An 18,670-nucleotide genomic window follows, 5' to 3' on the forward strand; every position below is an offset into this window, starting at 1 on the left:
TCATTTCTGTGCACCAATAAGCTTAGAATTGCCTGCTGATTATGTGAACATGCCATTTTTCCTTTAAAAAATTTTTTGGGGTGAGGTATGTTTCATGCTACGTAGACAGGAAGTCCAAATTAGCTAAGCTTTGGATTTCAAGTCTCTGCAGCTTTGAAGATATGATGGCATTTTTAAATAAAAGGAACGAACTGTTTTCAGCTGAAATGCTTTATTTTTCTGGGCTATGTGGTCGAAACCCATGAAAATTATTCTTTTCCAAACATTTCCAAATGTTCTAAATGCTTTGAGCAGAAAAAATCCATATTGGCTTCTAGCTTGTTTGTCAGGTTGGGTTCCTCTCCCCCTCTACATTTTCATATCTTCTGGATGAGTTTGGGCCAGTCTCACTGCCAGCCCAAGAAGGGGAAGGAGAAGGGGTTCAGATCCCCTATTCCTCTTCTTCTCTCTCAGATGAGTTCTTCGCTTCTCTCTGACATGGAAACCTTTTGTATGTACCACTCCTTGCCCCTCTCTCCAGAACCTTGAGTCCAGTAAGCATTCAGCTCTGCCTCATCCTGAAGTAATAAAGGGATTGTGGGCATCTGCTCTCAGGGCTTTCTGTTCTTTGCCATCCTTACTGAGCTTTAAGAGTGTCAGGCCCAGCCTCCTTCCTCCATCTACTTCTTATCCTGCTCCTTCCTGACTGCTGGCCTTCATCCCAGCAGGCTGCTGTCAGGCTGTTTCCAGTCTCCTCTTGAGCAGTGGTGAGGACTCTGCTTGATTGGGACCTGTCACTACTTGCCCTGTTGGGCTGGTCACTGCTCCTGGATTCCCTCTCTGCTGCTTCCCTCTCTGGTTAAGGGCCCTCTAGGCACTTGGTTGTTCACAACTTTCCAAGTGGGAGAGTGGGCTGTCAAGGCTGGGAGTCGATCTCAGACAAGTGTTTGGCCCCATCATCTATGGCAGCCATTTTCAGCTTGGGAAGGTTGTTGCTACTGTCAGCTTTGAGATTTTCCTGAAAGGGTGCTGTCTGTAGTCTCCAGAGTTATAAACTGACTCATTTGCAACCATTTCCCAGTTTGTTTACTGCTTGAGTCAGCAACTGTTTACTTGAGTCCATGATACTGATCTTTGCATCTTGCCAAACTGATTTACAGATTTGGCAATAAATTATGAAGTAGGGAATCAAGACCATTTCTGTTGTCTCACAGTATTCTTTCCAGATACTCTGGCAACAAAAACGTAATATCTCCAGAACCACTCTGATAGCCATCTATTCCACAACAGCTCTCCACCCACACATACACACTTTCCCATTTATGGTTTCTAGGATAGCTGATGATGGATAGACATCAAGCAACCTAGGTGTAATATAATAACCTAGTGTTATTAAATAAGGAATAAAATGTGAGTTACTTCATTGTTTCTGGTAGTGACTGGCACAATTCCTTCTTCCCATTTCAGAATTATTTTGAACAGTTCCAGACAGAGGTTTTTAAGAGACAGCTCAAATGTTCTACTATGCCTGGATGATAATTTGAAAATATGTTTATGATGCGTTGGCATACATCATACATAATGATACCATATACCATAAATGTTATTGGTTTAACATGAATAAGAGGTGACATTTTATTTTCCATGAGCGTCATTCTAAATTATAATTTATATGGAGAAAATACTTCTCTTACACTGACTAATTTGTTATTGCTATTGTGTGCATGTCTACCCTAAAATTTTAGACAATCTCATTGGAACCAAAAATTCTCCTTCCCGTTCTTCAGCTGTCTGTTGAACTGTTGCCCCAATTGAAACTGCAGCAATTGCTTCACAAGACCTCTATGCATTTGGGGAGGAACTTCAAAAGAAAATAGCTAAACTTTTCCCACTGCAATCAGCAGTTATAAATTCTATGCTTAGTAGTGAACAATCTTTGGTGCCTTCTCCTGGTTATTTATTTATTTGAAATATTTGTATCCTGCCTTTTGACTAAGGTCTCCAGGCCAATTACAGTAAAGCAATTAAAACTACAATATAAAAAAGCATCATCAAACTAAATGATCAACAAAAACAGCTGGAAAAGAATCAACATAGGCACAGCAAGATTAATCAGATACTGCTACATATATGGTAGAAAGCCAAATGTTATCCTGATAAATATTAACACTGTTGGCATTCACTGAATTGCTCTGGGGTGAGATTTTGATCACTGAGACACCACCACAAAAAAAGGCTCTGCCCTGGGTAGCCATCTACCATACCTCCACAGACTTGGGGGGCATACAGAGCAGGATTTCCCCCAAAGATCTGAACAATTGGGTATATTTGTATGGCAGCATGGGGTAGATAATCGAGGCTTGGCCCATTTCAAGCTTTATAAATCAAACCCAAAACATCACTTTGAATCTTGTGTGGAAGAACTCTGGAAATTAGAGCAGATGTTTAAACATGGCTGGAATGTGGTCAGCTCTACTCCTGCCTGTTGCCCGTAGTTTTAATACGATGAACCATCTGAAGTTTCCAAACAGATTTCAGAGATAACCACAAGTCAGAAATCTTCCAGTAATCTGACCATGATTATCAGAGCAGATAGGTGTGGCAAGAAATTTCTCCTGGAAGGGCTGTGGCTGGAATGTCTTCTGAAGTTGCTTAATGGATGTCCTTTCAGTAACCTCAGGCATAGACAACATGCTTTATCAAAGTCATATTCCCTTAACCCTTCATATTCAACTGTTGATTCATCATTTGCTTTCAAGATGAGGCTTGAAACTTTACCAGAATCTCAAATTAGTCACCTATGCTAAAACACAGAAGGAAGTTGGTATGTTTAAAAAAACATTGTTTTCTTACATGGACTTAATTTTGAAGAGAAATTGGCTGATTTTCTAAAAATAAAGGATGACAAAACCCACCTTTTAAAATATGAACATTACAGTGAAGCCAGTTATGCTTAATTAATGTGATTTATTTGGCTGAGCTATACAATTTTCAGAATCTTGGAATATGATCTTTTTTATGTGTAGGCATTCAAAGCAAGAAATTGAACTTTTAGAATTGTGTCTTACCTTTGCTCTTTCTGTAGCTCTAGAAATATGGTGGGCTAGCAAATAAACATGTAACTTGATGTTATAAGGCAGACTGATATTGTCAAACCAATGACGTGAAATGTACATGGAAATAAAGGCTAAAAGGAATTAAAAGTTAATTCTAAACCATGTGTTTGTGGTAATCAAGACTGCCAACTCAGCCTATCCTTTCAGAGGTTCACATTCATCAAGATCTGACTTGAATGCCAATTTCATAGATACATACAAAATTATTTCTGAAATTCAGAAGCTGTCAATAACCATTCAGTCTGACAGATTCTAGTGCCTCTCTGTCTGATTACATTTCCCTAGGTGAAGAAGAAGAATAAGAGTTGGAAGAGGGGCTTACAAACTCCTTTCCCTTCCCCCCTCACAATAAATACCCTGTGTGGTAGGTGGGGCTGTGTAGAGAAGCAGTGACGGGCATCAGGAGATATGTGTATGAAAAGGATGTTGTGGGCAGGATTGTTCTCAATGGCGTTTCTATTGGCAACATTTCCACCTTCCACCAATTATTTCACTCTCTTGATGGCTTTGAGAGCATAATCAGATTTGACACTAAAGTTGTTATATTGGGTTCTATGATCAATTTGTAACCCAAGGCATCTGCTCTGAAGATCAGGGAAGAAGGGGGTTTTTAGAGAGCAGGGAAAAGGTGGTCTTTCAGTGTTTCTACATGCCTCCCCAAAGCTCTTGTGTGCAAATTCAGGCACTCATAAGAATAAGAATTTGGATTTATATCCCTCTTTCTTTCCTGTAAGGACTCTCAAAGGGCTTACAAACTCATTTCCCTTCCTTTCCCCGTAACAGAGACTTTGTGAGGTAGATGAGCTGAGAGAGTTCCAAATAACTGTGACTAGCTCAAGATCACCCAGCAAGAATGTTGGAGTGGGGACACAAATCTGGTTCATTAGATAATACTCCACTGCTCAGATTTCCAGAACGGAGTCCACCTGTTCTGAATCATTACGCCATGCTGGTTGCAGCTTTGGAGAGGCTGTTTTTGTTAAAATAATTCATACCACCACGACAACTACTGCTACTACTATTTTCATTGTCTTTATTATTAATAAATATTTATACTCTGTCTCACACCAGTATCTCTGAGTGACTTACAAAGGTTAAAAACAATAAAAACCACAACAAAAACATAAATAGAATATAACAATTAAAACAACAATAAAATAGCATTAAAATAACCCCACCTCCCACTCCCCCACCCCCAGATTAGCAGCTGTAGAGGAGTTGGAAGAGGGGCTTACAAACTCCTTTCCCTTCCCCCCTCACAATAAACACCCTGTGTGGTAGGTGGGGCTGGTGGGAACAAGAGGCAGTGGAGAGAAGCAGTGATGGGGATCAGGAGGCCAGGAGGACGCACACAAGTCCAGGGGACAGAGCTTGATAAGCACTGGGTCCCCAACTCACCACCCAGGTCTCTGTGATGCAAATCAGGTCAAATCTAAGATCAAGTCCTGGATGAGGACAGATTTATTTTGGACTGACATGGCATTCACAAGCAGGACCACTAGGCCAGGGGGCTGGATAACATGCACTCCTGCTCTCCCATGTTTTTTTTTTGCGGCGGGGGGGAGGGGCAGAATAGAAGGGGTGGTAGTATACAAACATCTAGGACCTCTTCTCTTTAACCTATCTCTACTACTGCTAACACCAAAAGTTTTATACAGGTAGTCACTGAACATTTTTAAAAAACATTTGAGATCTGTAATTGTCGATAGGTAGTGGTGCTCCCCTTCCCAGATTCCATTGCCAAGCAGCAGTTGCAGGCAGGAAGAAGGGGCTAGAAAGACATTTTCCAGCTACCACCAAGGCTACTAAGGACAGGAGAGAGAACTTTCCTTGAATACGGCAAATCCAGTGAGGGTGCATGTACAAAAAGCTTTAGCAGCCTGCACAGAGTGAACTTTGCAATATCTATTTCATCCAGAAATTTGGTAAGTGTCCCGCTCACTGGTTTATCAAAGTAATTATTGAAAATTAAAACTGGCATTGATCTAGATGTTTGGTGGATGGTGAAAATTGTGTTTAAGTCACAGCTGACTATTGTCGACCCAATTGGGTTTTCAAGGCAAGAGATCCACAGAAGGAGTTTGCCATTGCCTGCCTCTACACAGGGATCCTGGACTCCCTCGGTAGTTTCCCATCCAAGTACTAACCAGGGCTGAACCTGCTTAGGTTGCAAACCCTGATGAGATTGTGCTAGCCTGGGCCATCAAGGTCAAAGTAATTTAGTGTACTTGTTTCTTCTAGTTTATTTCTCTCTGAAGAAAAAGACTGGCCTTAGCTTTTAAAAGATTTCTCCACCATATAATAATAAGTGAACAAAAAGTATTTCATGAGAGTCACAGTAGCAGCTACTGTTTTTGTAATTTGTCTAAAATGGAGTTGAGTTTTGCCCCCATGCCTGATTCTAGTCATATTAGAGATGGTGGCTACATTGCTGTAGCTGATGTGAATGCCAGGTCAGTTCAAAATAAATCTGTCCTCATCCGGGACTTGATCTTGGATGAGGGGGCTGACCTGATGTGCATCACAGAGGCCTGGAAATAATTCATGTTGATCTCATTGGGTCTTGCTTTTGTGTTTGTGGGTGTGGATTTGTGTAGAAACTTGGTCTTCATTAACACATGTTAATTCTCCATGTGAAAGAGAAATTCACGTTTGAAGTACTGGACTTAAACTGGACAAACACATCCATCATACAGTGGCAGAAGTGCATTCTGAAGAGTCTCATCTTTATGAGATTTGAATAGAAATGCAGTTAGTGGTAAACAGAGAAGGAAACACTTTTTTATTTTGGGCAACAGATGTATCATTTCCTGATGAATGGACTTGTTCTTTCAGGTAAATCAGATGACTGACGCAGAAATACCAACTACGGCTGTACTTCCTTGCCAAGGATGTCTCCTGCCTTCCATTATATTTTAAGCAGTGGGTGGAGATTAGTTCCTTGATTTGCATGTGGAGAGTGTGCATACACATAAATGTTTTAGGGAAGAGAAGTCATTACAAGATTGCTCTTAGCAAAGACTACAACTTAGGTGACACCTGCAAACAACACAAGTTATTACTAGCTTTTGGGAGCAGAGGAAGCTGCCAGGAAGAAGGTAAGACATTTCAATCTTCTCCACATGTTTTGTGCAGCCCACCAGGCTTTTAGAGAGGGCAGCTCAGCTGCACTGCTCTTGGTACGTTAGAATGCAATTGTAAAATCCAGAGACCACCTGAGTGGCCAGGATTTCCTTAAACGAGAACAGACTAGTGAATGCAATCACAGAGGTTGTCAGGTGAAAAGGAATAGATGGAATGTAAAAATAGCAACTCTAAAAAACCCAGAAACTTTGAGGCAGACATTTCTCCGCTTCTACTTCTATTTGGATTTTACTGAATGTTGCTAAGGTATTGAATAGTAAAGGCAAAAGAAATATTGTGAAAAGTAATTTGGAGATTCATTCATTTGCCTTCCTCTTCTCCCTGCCCCAATCCAGTGCTTCTTTAAAAAGATCCAGATGTTCTGTATGATAGAGGTAGGCTCAACCCAGCACTACGGCTCCTCCAGGCCATTATCTACCCCAGTGGTGGTGAACCTTTGGCACTCCAGATGTTATGGACTACAATTCCCATCAGCCCCTGCCAGCATGGCCAATTGACCATGCTGGCAAGGGTTTGTGGGAATATGCTCAGTCCCTCTGGAGATGATAAGGTTTACCACCTCTGAATCTACCAACTGCTTCTGGATTATAAACTTTCTCCTTCTTCCCATAACACAAATAACTTAATTTGTGTTATTGTACCTGGGTGCAGTGCTTAACAGGGCTTAAAGCCCGGAGGTAAGTATTTTACAAAAAGTACGCACACATCCTGTGCATGTGTCAATTTTGAAAGGGGTTCATCTGAACTTACAGAAACATACAAATGTTACTTCAGGGTAAAGGAAATGCTATTAATTGGTCAAAGGGGAGAAAAAAAAGAAGAGTCACGGTGTAACGATGCCCTGCTCTTACAATCTAGGGTGGCAGCTTCAGCAAGTCTTGGCAATCAGTTCACAGCATCAAGTGTTCTTTTTATTCCATGCCTCATAAGTAATATTCAGTATCGGTTTAGCCTTGAAGAGTGAGATGTAATTTTTTCACTCAGCTGCAGAGGCTTTAGGCAAACCAATGCAATCCTTCAATTAGAACCAAAATGCTCAGAGGTTTTGAGTCTACTCATTCTTCTGGCTCAGTACTCCACCCATGATACCTGGGGGACCCCAACAGGGCAGTCCTAAATAGGGTTACAACTTTCTATGCCGATTGATTTCCGTGAACTCTGTATAGGATTGCATGGCATACCATGTTGCTGAATGAATCCTTTCCCATTTAGGACAGCCTGTCTTCTTCTGCCAGCATTTTACAAGCATGACATTTTCTAATGCAGGAAAGTCAAAGAAACGCATCTTTTGAGAGCATCCACCATGATTAAGAATTAATGAGAGCTGGCATTGTTGATAAAAATGTGTACATCTTCATCAAAATTACCACCAGTAGAGTGAAGCTGGAGAAGTATGACATACCTGCCTCCCTATTTGGTTGCAGCCCACTGAGCCCCAAAATTATGTTCCTGGATATCAAAGGATGCTCAGGAACAGTGCCAGGGATCTGCAGTAAGAGGGGAAAACCGGCAAAACTTCCCTCCCTTGCAGAGCTTTAATGCACAGGCATGCTGGGCAGTTTCCCAGGGGCCCCACAAGCAAAGGAGGCCCGTGCTAATCTATGTGTGCTGTGACTTGCTGTCAACTAGAAATATTACTATACTAAACTATAAATATTTGTTATCGGAAAATGCATTTTAGCACGTGCTTTACTACAGATTATGAACAATATTAATGTTAATTTTTATAATAACAAGTGGAGATTGGCATTCACCTCTGATTTAGTATCACGGTCACCTCTGCAACCACACATGCATGTATATGTATGTTTCTCTCACACTGCTTTGCCTGGGGGCCTATAATACTGTTCAGATGGCCTTGCTCCTTTGCTTCTAACAGAATAACTTTTTGGCTGATGTAAATGCTCACTGCTCTAGTGGAATGGCATCTTTGACTCAATACCACTGGCAATAGGTTTGTTGATGTTTTGCTTATACAGTTTGTTGGTGAAAATCTATAGTTTACTTATGCATAGACCCAGAAAGAAAGTAATTAGAAAAACAGATAGGGAAAAAGGTCTGTATTGAGATGTTATGGGGAGAATTGGGAACGTCCCATATATTCTTTAATCTTTGAATTTGACTTAGATACAATATATTTTTTTATAGATGTAATGGGATTTATAAACTAATAAAATTAATTGCTTAAAGTATCAGGGAGTGCTTCCTAGTTTTACACATAGGAGATAGAAGTGGCCATTTGCTGGTGAAGCTTGTAAGAGTGGTAATTAATCGAGAAGCTTTGAAGACTGGCTGTTGTGGCTGTTTGGCTGTGGTCTGGTAGATTTAGTGCCTAGTGTTTCGCCCTCATCTATGGCTGGCATCTTCAGAGACATGTTGTGGTGAGATGAAGTTCTCTCCAGTGTAGCAGAAATTGATGAGAACTTAATGCCATCCATCCATGGAAATCCTTCATAAAATCAAAGCCATTGTCTGGCATTTCTCAAGATCATGTTGATGTTGGCAGCTTACCTTGTTTTGCATAACAGTAATTTTCTTTGGATTAGATTGAGCTTTTAATGATTATATTTGAGATGGTTTGATTTGTATAACTGTCCAAGGAGTGTCTCTGTGTGCTTTCTAAAAATACTATTTCAGTTTTGCCCTGTGGGTTTGATAGATATGAAGTACTTCTTATTCCCCTATAAGCAGAGGTGGGATCCAACCAGTTCTCACCACTTTTCTAGAAGTGGTTACTAATTTTTTCTGAGTGCCGAGAATGGGTTACTAAAGCAACCTCCTTGCCCAATAGGGACTGGAGGTGCGTGTGTGCGGCAGCGCCACTGTTTGAATCCCACCACCATCGGAGCCTGTTATTAAAATTTTTGGATCCCACCACTGCCTATAAGAATGCAGTATTAGAGAGGAATGATTAAATCTTATCTGTGTACATTATTAGATCTTCCCTCTTCGTATTTAGTATTGAAGATCTGGTTTCTCTTACTTTGCTGGTTATTTCTTCACCCATGAAAAATGTGATTGTTAACTCTGATCAAACTGACCTCAGCCATGCAGTTATGAAGAGCAACTTATGCCTCCCCTGGACCACTCCAGTTTCTAAGGAAGAGTCAAAGAAGAGCTGGCAAGGGCATCCAAAGACCTGTTCAGATGCTCTTCAATCCGGGAATTCCACCCAGCATGAAAAATAAATGTGTGTGCTTTTGCTCATTTGCTCATCTGTCCCTCTCAACACAGATAATGAACGAATGAGAAAAGCTTACATTTATTTGAATGTGGCATGTGCTGAAGCTTGTGAGGGAGAACTCATCTTTCTAAGGAATTATATTTTTCAAGGATAGGGAACATCTACGTGCAGATAAACATAAGTCTCGTGATTCACACATTATCTTCAGACAGTGGTGATGAGGATACACTTGGAGGGAAAAGGTGATGCATAAAATCTTATCCCAGGTAGAATCATGAGGTCATATCTGTGTTTGAACATGTCTCAAGAGTCATAAATTTCCTAAAACATTCAATCCAGGATATGGGATTAAATTTCCTATCTGACCCTATACAATTATATCTTCGGCTTTCTATAAGGAGCTGCCAACTTGTGAGACACTAATTCATTTCTTGACAAGAGTAATATGAGACTCCATCCTCAGTGTGTTTTTAAAGAGAATATATATACAATTTCTTCAGAGAACCTGCTTGAAGCAATTCACATACATAAAATCTTTTAAAAAGAAAAACCAGGATTGTTTGACTTCCCGATCTAATAGACTTTCATAGTTCTTCATGATGCAAGCTGTTTTTGCTTCAGCAGTGCTGTTGCCTCCCAAATAGTCAGTATTTCCTTACATCCTGAGAGGTTTATTTACAGTTCAGGTCTAACTTGTTTTCTGGCTTCTGGACACCTTGTGTCCTAGAACTCTCATATCTACCATTATCCACACACCCAGCTTCATGCAAATTTGCCCCAAAGACAATGAAAATTAACATTTTTCCAAAACTGGTTTTAATATCAGAAAACCTACTACTTATTTTGCCAGGTATCAATCCCAGTTCTTAAATCTTAGGCCCCTTCCGCACACGCAAAATAATGCATTTTCAAACCACTTTCACAACTGTTTGCAAGTGGATTTTGCCATTTCGCACAGCTTCAAAGAGCATTGAAAGCAGTTTGAAAGTGCATTATTCTGCATGTGCGGAATGAGCCTCAGTGTGATTCTCCTTTTACAGATGGAAACGAGCATTAAATGTGGATATTTTTAACTACTAGATATATTCGAAGTATGGGCTTTTTGTAAACTTGATTGTCTTGATCTTTTCCAACTTCATGATAAGGGACAAGACATCATTTGAAACAAATCCTTTGAACTGTTGGATACTCTGTAATTTTATTCCGGACTTCCCTAGTCTGTAGTAATACCATACTTGGTAATGATAGTAACAGTCTAACAATCATAAAACGATCACTGGTACTTACCCGAGAAGGATCCTTCTCCTTTGAGCGAAAGAGGACATCTGGGTGTTTCTCAGTTGACCCATCAGGGAGGCAGGAGTAAATCTAATCTAGAACTTCCTCGGACTACTGAGACCATACAGAGAACCTTCAAAGCATCCTTGAATAGGTTAATTTTAAATCCTGCAGTTTACTCATGATATTGAGTACCTGTGAAATAAGTTTCTTAGATGTAAAGGGTTTTTTTAATCAAAAACACAGGTTAGCTTTTAAGCCATATAAGGAACCTACAGATAGAAATGCAGGACTTCATTTTCATCTTTTCATCCAAAACACCTAAGGGACAATCTACCTTTCAGACAGCTGATCTGCCTTAAGAGAAATTCCACATTACAATCAGATTTTTAGTTATCAGTTAAGTCTACTCCAGAGTCATATTAAAAAGAGGCTTTCCACTATATACACTAATAAGTGCATGGAACAGAGTTAATATATCCTCAAGGCAGGAATTGCTTGCACCTAAAGACAAATCCAAAAGGAAGGATATTCCTGGGCTGTGGATTATACTCCATTAGCACACCAAATAAAGGGATAGTGTATAAACATTGGCATGTCATTAAAGGAATGGAGAACTCTTAGTAGCCATAAATCAAAGTCTATAAAAAGAATACATTATGCCATGTTTGATAATCATACCCATGTGTTTCTAATGGCAAATCAAAAGAAGAAAAGTACCGATTTTGTGATGTGTCAGTGTTATAGATGCTCAAATCTCGATGCTGAAATCCAAACAAAAATCACTTCTTGTTTGCTGTGTTCACCCCTTATATTCTGAAATCAGATGTCAGTTCTGAAATGTGCTGCTAATACAATGTTGTATTGCATTTTTAGCTTTTGTAGCTGCAGAGAAAATCTCTGAAGTGTGACCATATTCTTATGGATCAGCAATGAAAAGATTAATGAAATAAATCCTAAAACCATTACTTCAGTCAGTACACATGTTCTTAGAAGTCATGCAAGGGGTATTTAATTTGAGTACACTTGGAATTAATACAGCTATATAGACCTTCTGGAACACTGGCATGTATGTTTAAATGAAACTCACCAAAGGCTCTCTTTCCCCTTTCAATGAAAAAAAAAAGTCTAAAAGGAGGAAAAGGAAGGGCAATCATAGGCCAGACTCTGACTAATGGAACAATAATTTCTGTGACGATGTTATACACATGACTTAGCCGGCTTTCCCTTGTCACACTGCACTCTTTACTCACTAAGAGCCAGATTCTTCACACAAACTGACCTACCAGTTTGGTTTTATTAGCAAATTCCTCTGACTTCATGTAATTGAGGTGTGGATTAGGTTTGGGGTTAGTAGTACACGTGCATTCACTCAACGTGATCTCAATAGCACATGCTGGGCAGCCTTTGGAAATTCAGGTGAAATGGACTACTTGTGAAACTTAGAATTTTCTGGTTCTGGAGGGTTTTCCAGGCTGTGTGGCCGTGGTCTGGTGGATTTTGTTCCTAACGTTTCACCTGCATTTGTGGCTGGAATTAGAATTTTCTACTGAGCAACGTTATTGTTTTAATTGAAACATTCTCTGGATATTTTTTTCTCTCAGTGATCATACAGTTGATTCAAAGGATCCATTTAGAGTAGGGTTGTCCACTCTAGATTGGAAAATTCCGGAAGATTTGGAGGAAGGCCCTGGGGAGGGTGGAATTTAGGAAGGGGCAGGGAGGGGAGGGAACTCTGCTGGGATGCGATGCCACAGAGCCTACCCTGCTATTTTCTCCAGGGGAGCTAATCTTTATAGTCTGGAAATCTTTTATAATTCTGGGAGAACTCCAGGACTCACTTGAAGGTTGCCAGCTCTAATTTAGAGAGGTTGTAGGACTCCAGGACATTTAGTATTTTGGCCCACATGTGATCATATTCTTCAGCATCATCTACATTTCTGGATCACTAAGTTATTTTACACACTGGCCATTATTATAACTTCAGGAGGTCTGCAACACATAAACTGAATAGCGACTGTGACTGGCAGGTAGGACAACATATAATGGTTGCTTGAAACCAAGCAGATCATATCTAAATGGGAGACCTCATTTTCATTGCCTTTGAGTTCCATGATGGAAGAAAATATAAGAAACAAAGGGACAAATCCCTCTTGCCTTTAATGGTAACCATTCCTTTTTGCAACCTGACCTTGATTACCGGTATAGCCAAGAATAAGTCTGCGCATTTTGTTACTTTGTTACTTGCACTGCTATGCAATTTCTAATTAGACCTTGAGCTGGCTTTTGTAAAGGATTAGACAAATTAATTGAAGATAGGTTTTTTAAATCAGCCATGACAGCTAAAAAACCCCTCCACATTCAAAGCTTTAAACACCAGATGTGGTAAAGGACGACTCCAACCTCAAATGAAGGAAAGGTGTCTTTTAGATTTTCCCATGCACTATTTTTATAATCTGAAATGTCTCAAGACAGCCGCTATTTGTTGTCTCATTGGGTCAATAATTCAGGAGTCTGCATCTTGGCATCTCAGAGAGTGTGGGAGCCACAAGTCTGGTTGCAGCTGGTCTGGCAATACCTCTGCCGCACAAGTCCGCAGCACAGTTTCACTGCCATTTCAGCACCACGGAACAGATGCTATGAAGATACAGTGAATGTATCTGCCCTAAGTGCCTTCACATAGGAAGGTGATATACTAAATTAGGGACAATGTATGGACTGACAACTTCAATCTGAAGAAAAATATCCGCTACAATGTAGACAAAGGTATGCAAGAACACTTTTTGTCTGATCACATAATGATTAGGACTTCCTCCTTCTCTGTAAACCTACCTGACCAGTCATCTTCAAAGGCTCTGTTTTGGGAGCCTCTGCCATCTGCAGCTAGGTGGATTGCAACCTAGGAAAGGGCCTTCTCAACTGTGATTCCAAAACTCTGGAACATTCTTCTCAGGGACATTTGTCCATCTCTATCTACTATTGTCTTCTGTCAGCAAGTGTAGATTTTTGGTTTGGTTTGGTTTTGTGTTCCCTCACTAACTCCCTCATTAACCTTTGTTGATGAGAAGGCATGTGTTTGTGTATCACTGTGTTTATGTGTTTTGTTAAATTGTGTATGTGTTTGTGTAATTGTTTTAAACACACTTTTAATGTTTTGATTGTTTGCCATCTTGGGAGCCCTGGTTTGGAAGGAAAGGTAGTATACAAGTGTTTTTTTAAAAAAATAAACAAAACAATTGATATTGCTGAATTTTTTTTGGTGTGAAATTTGAAATTATGGCTTGCATCCTATGACAATGTTCCCGCCGGGCTCTTTCTGTGGAGGCTTTCCTCTGCTGCAGCGCTCTCTTCCTCTGTTGCTAGTACTTCTGCCTGCATAAGGCCTTCTTGAGAAACACGGATCTTCCACACACAGAAGTACTAGCAGCAGATGAAGTGAGCCTGGCAGTGGAGGAAAGTCAACAGCTGCCAGAGAGAAGTGTGAGCGGGAACAATGGCATAAGATCCAAGCCTTTTTATCTAGGGCAAGTTCTTCCCTTCTTTAACCATTTGTAGCTTTTTGGGGGGCATCTCTTAAGTTCTAAGACTAAACAAAGGTGTATTGGTTCATGCTTTCCAATTATTTTTGGCAGGTTTTAACTGTTCAGATGAAGTCCTGACCCTTCATGAGAGAGTAGAGACAAATATCAAAATCTCTGCCATCTCTGGAGTAGTCTTAGTTGGGAATTTCCTCCCACAACAATACAACCATGCCCTTTCTGGAGTGGGTTGCGCGGCGGATCAAGAAACAACCACGGCCCTCACGCAGAAAGAGAATCATTCAAAAGTTAAGTAGTCTTCACCAACAGGACTACCAGACTTTGCTTGAGGAATGTTTGAAGAAAAATCGTCTCTTTGAGGATGAGAACTTCCCAGCTGATATCAAGTCCATTGGAACAGGGCCGCTCCTTCAAAAACTCCCGCAGAAACTGCAGTGGAAGAGGCCACATGTAAGTGATGGGATTTTATGGGAAGGCATTAAAGACTGACATACCAAAAAGATTTTTTTGCTTCACAGGCTCAAAGTCCAACGAAATGTGACAGCAAATTTGTGGCTGTTGTGACTTTGCCATCACTATTTTGCAGTAATTTTGAAATACTATGAGGCCTGTCAGATTGGGACCTCACAGCATTTTATAATCATTGTAAAATGCCAGCAGCAAACACGTGGCCACCATGGATTTCCTGTCATGTTTAGTTGAGTTCTCCAAAGACTCTTCCACACACAAGGGTTGTGAATGTCAGATTTTCTGAATCATGGTGACACCTGAAACCGGGAAAGCACACAGGACAGATCACCATATGGTTTGTTGCGAATTCAACTACAACAGTATAGGTGACACAGTCCATATTTGGCAACTGCAGTACTAAATCCCTGCACAGTGTGGTGTTTCCTGCTAAAAGTACCTTGCACATTGTTTTCTTGGGGGAAACAGCTGCCAAAACCACTGCACATGAATCACATGATTGTTGCCCATGACTCACTTGATTTTCAGCAACTTTGAGCCACAAAGCAAGGCAGTAGATATAGAAATAAACAGGATATAGATATAGGAAGAGCAGGAGGTAGTAGAAGTATGGAAGGACAGATGCTACTCAGTTGCAATAGACTCCACCAGCATAACCCCTCTTCAGGGGGAGAAAAGGCAGAATAGAAGTGGTCAAATAAAAAGGAGTAGAATAGGTGGGATGGAAAGAAAGAGCAGTGATGTGATTTGAATTATTTAAGTGTTGAATTGTAAGATTGCATATTTTCTTATGATTTCACATTGTAAGCAGCTGTGCATGCTGTAAGAGCACAACATAGAGCAGTGTAAAAGTTTCAGGTTACAATTCTAAGTGTGAATAGGAGGCCCAGTTTTATCATATTTTGTGTGTGGAAACATCACAAAGCAGAGAGTCATGCAGAGTTAGCACTGAGTGACCTGGGCAGAGATGAACTGCCCACGGGAACGGGTGTGTATGTCAAATGACAGGGAGGGGCATGCTGACCCAGCTGGGAAGAGCTGAGTTGGCATGGGGGAGGCACCTAAAGACAGAGCTGGCCTGCTGCTAGGAGCTGGCCTGCTGCCGTGGTGTCTGTCTGAGCCGCCTCCTTCCCTCCCCAGGCCCTCGGGGGTGGGGCAGCTTGGACAGGCACTGCAGTGACAGGATGGCTCCTGGGCCTGCCATGGCACTCTGCCCCATCTCCCTACAGGCTGGTTTCTGACCTGGGAGGGCAGGAGGTGGCCTGCAGGGGGACCCAGGGGGGCAGCGATTCAGATGGGTGCCATGGCAGCAAGCTGCCCAGGAGCCAGCCTGCCACTGTGGTGCCCATCCAACCTGCCCATGCCCCTGAGCCCTGAGTGCGAGGTGTGTGGGGGGGACGCATGGAGCAGGTGTTGTCCCCGGACACCATTTCCCCCTGATACGCCTCCGAACCTGGGTTATATTTTGAAGTCAAAGCAATTGCTTATGCTGTCATAAAATGTGCCATAGGGCATTTCTCAAAAATAATTTCATAGGCTTTGTTCATGCCTTGTAGCCTAGAGTGTAAAACTTTGTGGTGTAGTATTTTAAGACTGTCATTTTATTTTGTTTTTTGTAATTCCAGGAACTTCACAAGACTCCAGTATTTTTTGATGCAAACACAAAACACCTTGCTCTGTGTCAAGGATTGATAGGTAAGGGATTCCCGCCCTGTGAGATATATGCCATGTCTTAGCCTGGATCCTACCATATTTCTAGCTATTGAAAACTTCCTGCTCGAATGGCCTGGGAAAGTTTGCTTCTGCTAGTCACTGTTATCTGTTGCAGCTGCAGGGGGATGGAATGAAACCCATTAGGTTCTCAACTGCTCTCCTTAGTTGTTATCACTGTCTGAGGAATGTGTGTATGTGTATGCATATGACTGTATTCCCTCTTACCTCCTCCCTCTTCCCTCTAGGAATGTGTGTGGGTCTTCTCACCTTTGGATATATGTGTCTCTGCTAGGGGAATATAATCTTTTGCCTGTCGCCTTGTATTCAGTTCAAACAATATACTAGTCATCAACTTCCTATGCTTGTCATCAATACATGAGAATTCTGCTGCTAAAGTATTGATTCCTGTCACTGAGCAAGTCTAGGGTTATGACAGTATATGATATCAAACAACTGAAATATGTTATCTAAATGGTATTGCCAGCAACAAGGATCATTCTAAGTTTTAGGGCAAGTTGCCAGTCCTGCTGTCTTAGATGTCAGGGACTGAGCCTTGGACTTCTGCTAGGGTTGCTGATTCTAGGATCAGAAATTCCTGGAGATTTGGGTGTGCATCCTAGGGAGGAGAAGGTTCCGGGCATAGTCTAATGTTCACAATCCAAAGCAGCCATTTTCTCCAGGGGAACTCATCTGTGTAGTCTGGTAATCAGTTGTAGTTCTGGGAAATATTCAGGCCCCACCTGGAAGTTGGCAACCTTAACTTCTGCATACAAATCTGTCTCACCAAGCAGCTGCCCATCAGGGCATGGATAGATGAACCAACCAATAGCTTGGTTCCGTATCAGGCAGCTTCAGAAGTGTGAATCCTTTGTACAGAGATTCTGTTTGGATTCACGGCTAGTAGCTCTTGATATTCATGAATCTGGATATCATCAAAAAAAGCCCCTCTAACTTGGTAGCAATTGTAACGAACTTGCCCCACCCTGAAGGGCTGGCGTACAGCAGGCCAAAGGGAGAAGGCCTTAGCAACAGCCAGAAAAAGAAAAAAAAGGCTCCACAAGGAGAGAACCGACCTGATTGGCTGAAAAAGGTCCAGTAACGTTTGGCAAGAGCTAGGGGGAGCCAGTGGGCTTACAGCACTGAGAGGAGAGTTGAGGGCTGATAGGAGTCGGTCAGAGAGAGCAGAGCAGAGTCTGGCAGAGAGGAGTTCCTGTCAGCTCTGGAAGAAAAGAGATTCTGTCTCAGCAGAGTTGGCTGACAGGAGTCCAGTCCCTGTGTACACGGTGTCTGCTGGACAGAGAGAGGAGGCCCTGAGTGGGTGCAGCTTGATGTGCCCTGCAGGAGCCTGGCGGTGTTAAAACTGCCCAGACCTTATCTAGTCTGCTCTTACTCCCGTGTGTGGAATCACCAGAATCACCAGTCTGGGAGAAACCAGTCCAGAGGCAGTGAAGCCATTATTAGGACCTCGAGTGGGAGAGAGGGAGGCCACGTGTGCCAGAACCTCCTGGGCTTGGACTGTGTGCTTGGGTGTGAGAAGTGGGTATTGGAGCAGTGTGGAATAGTGTCTGTGTGCGTGAGGGAAGTTATTAGTTAAAAGGTAAATCTTCCGTTAAGAGACATCTGCGTGTGTCGGTGTGCATATGAATCTGGAAGTAACCCCATCTTAAGGACAAACTTATTCTAGAAACCAACAAGTAAGTTAAACCTCTCAAAGTTACCGGAGAAAGCCTCTGTTAAACCGCTAAATAAAAGTTTCTTTTCAGCTTTTGTTCACCTTTTAAAACCTTTCCAGTCATTAGTAATTTTTTGTCTGTGTGTCTGTGTTCCCATAGGGAAAGTGGTGTCTGGGGTGGAAAATCCAGTATTAGAGTGGGCTATAGAGGAAAAATATTATTGGTGGCAGCGTTTTTGAGAAAGCAGAACTCTATATATAGAAAGTGGCTTTCGTTACATTTTAGCTGACAGGCGGCGGGATCCGGCGGTAATATTCTAGATCCAGTTACTAACAGCGCGGAGGAAAGCCCATTTCATTTTGTTTTATTTTGTTTTTCTGATTTGTGAGGTAAAACTGTGAAATTTTCTCCTCACAAATGGCACCACCTAAGACACAAAAGACAGCTGGTGAGGGAAAAGCCCCAGAGACAGGTGATATTGAAACACCCAAAGAAAGATCCCTTTCAGTGATTGGGATGAGCATGGAAACTGAAGCTGGCCAGTATAGATGCTGGGATTGAGAAAGCTAAGATGGC

General features: G+C 41.6%; 1 protein-coding gene across 1 annotated transcript in view; it reads left to right on the top strand.

The window, feature by feature from the left end:
• Window positions 1-14,450: 14,450 nt before the first annotated feature.
• The window catches only part of LOC125437428 (calpain-14-like), a 52,393-nt gene continuing 48,173 nt past the window's right edge, over window positions 14,451-18,670 (top strand). The window contains exons 1-2 of the mRNA XM_048504936.1: window positions 14,451-14,690; window positions 16,334-16,403. Coding sequence (XP_048360893.1) covers window positions 14,451-14,690; window positions 16,334-16,403 — 310 coding nt within the window. The remainder of the gene's footprint in view (window positions 14,691-16,333; window positions 16,404-18,670) is intronic.

The sequence above is a fragment of the Sphaerodactylus townsendi genome, linkage group LG01 (assembly GCF_021028975.2).
Source record: "Sphaerodactylus townsendi isolate TG3544 linkage group LG01, MPM_Stown_v2.3, whole genome shotgun sequence".
In the NCBI taxonomy this organism is placed as follows: domain Eukaryota; kingdom Metazoa; phylum Chordata; class Lepidosauria; order Squamata; family Sphaerodactylidae; genus Sphaerodactylus; species Sphaerodactylus townsendi.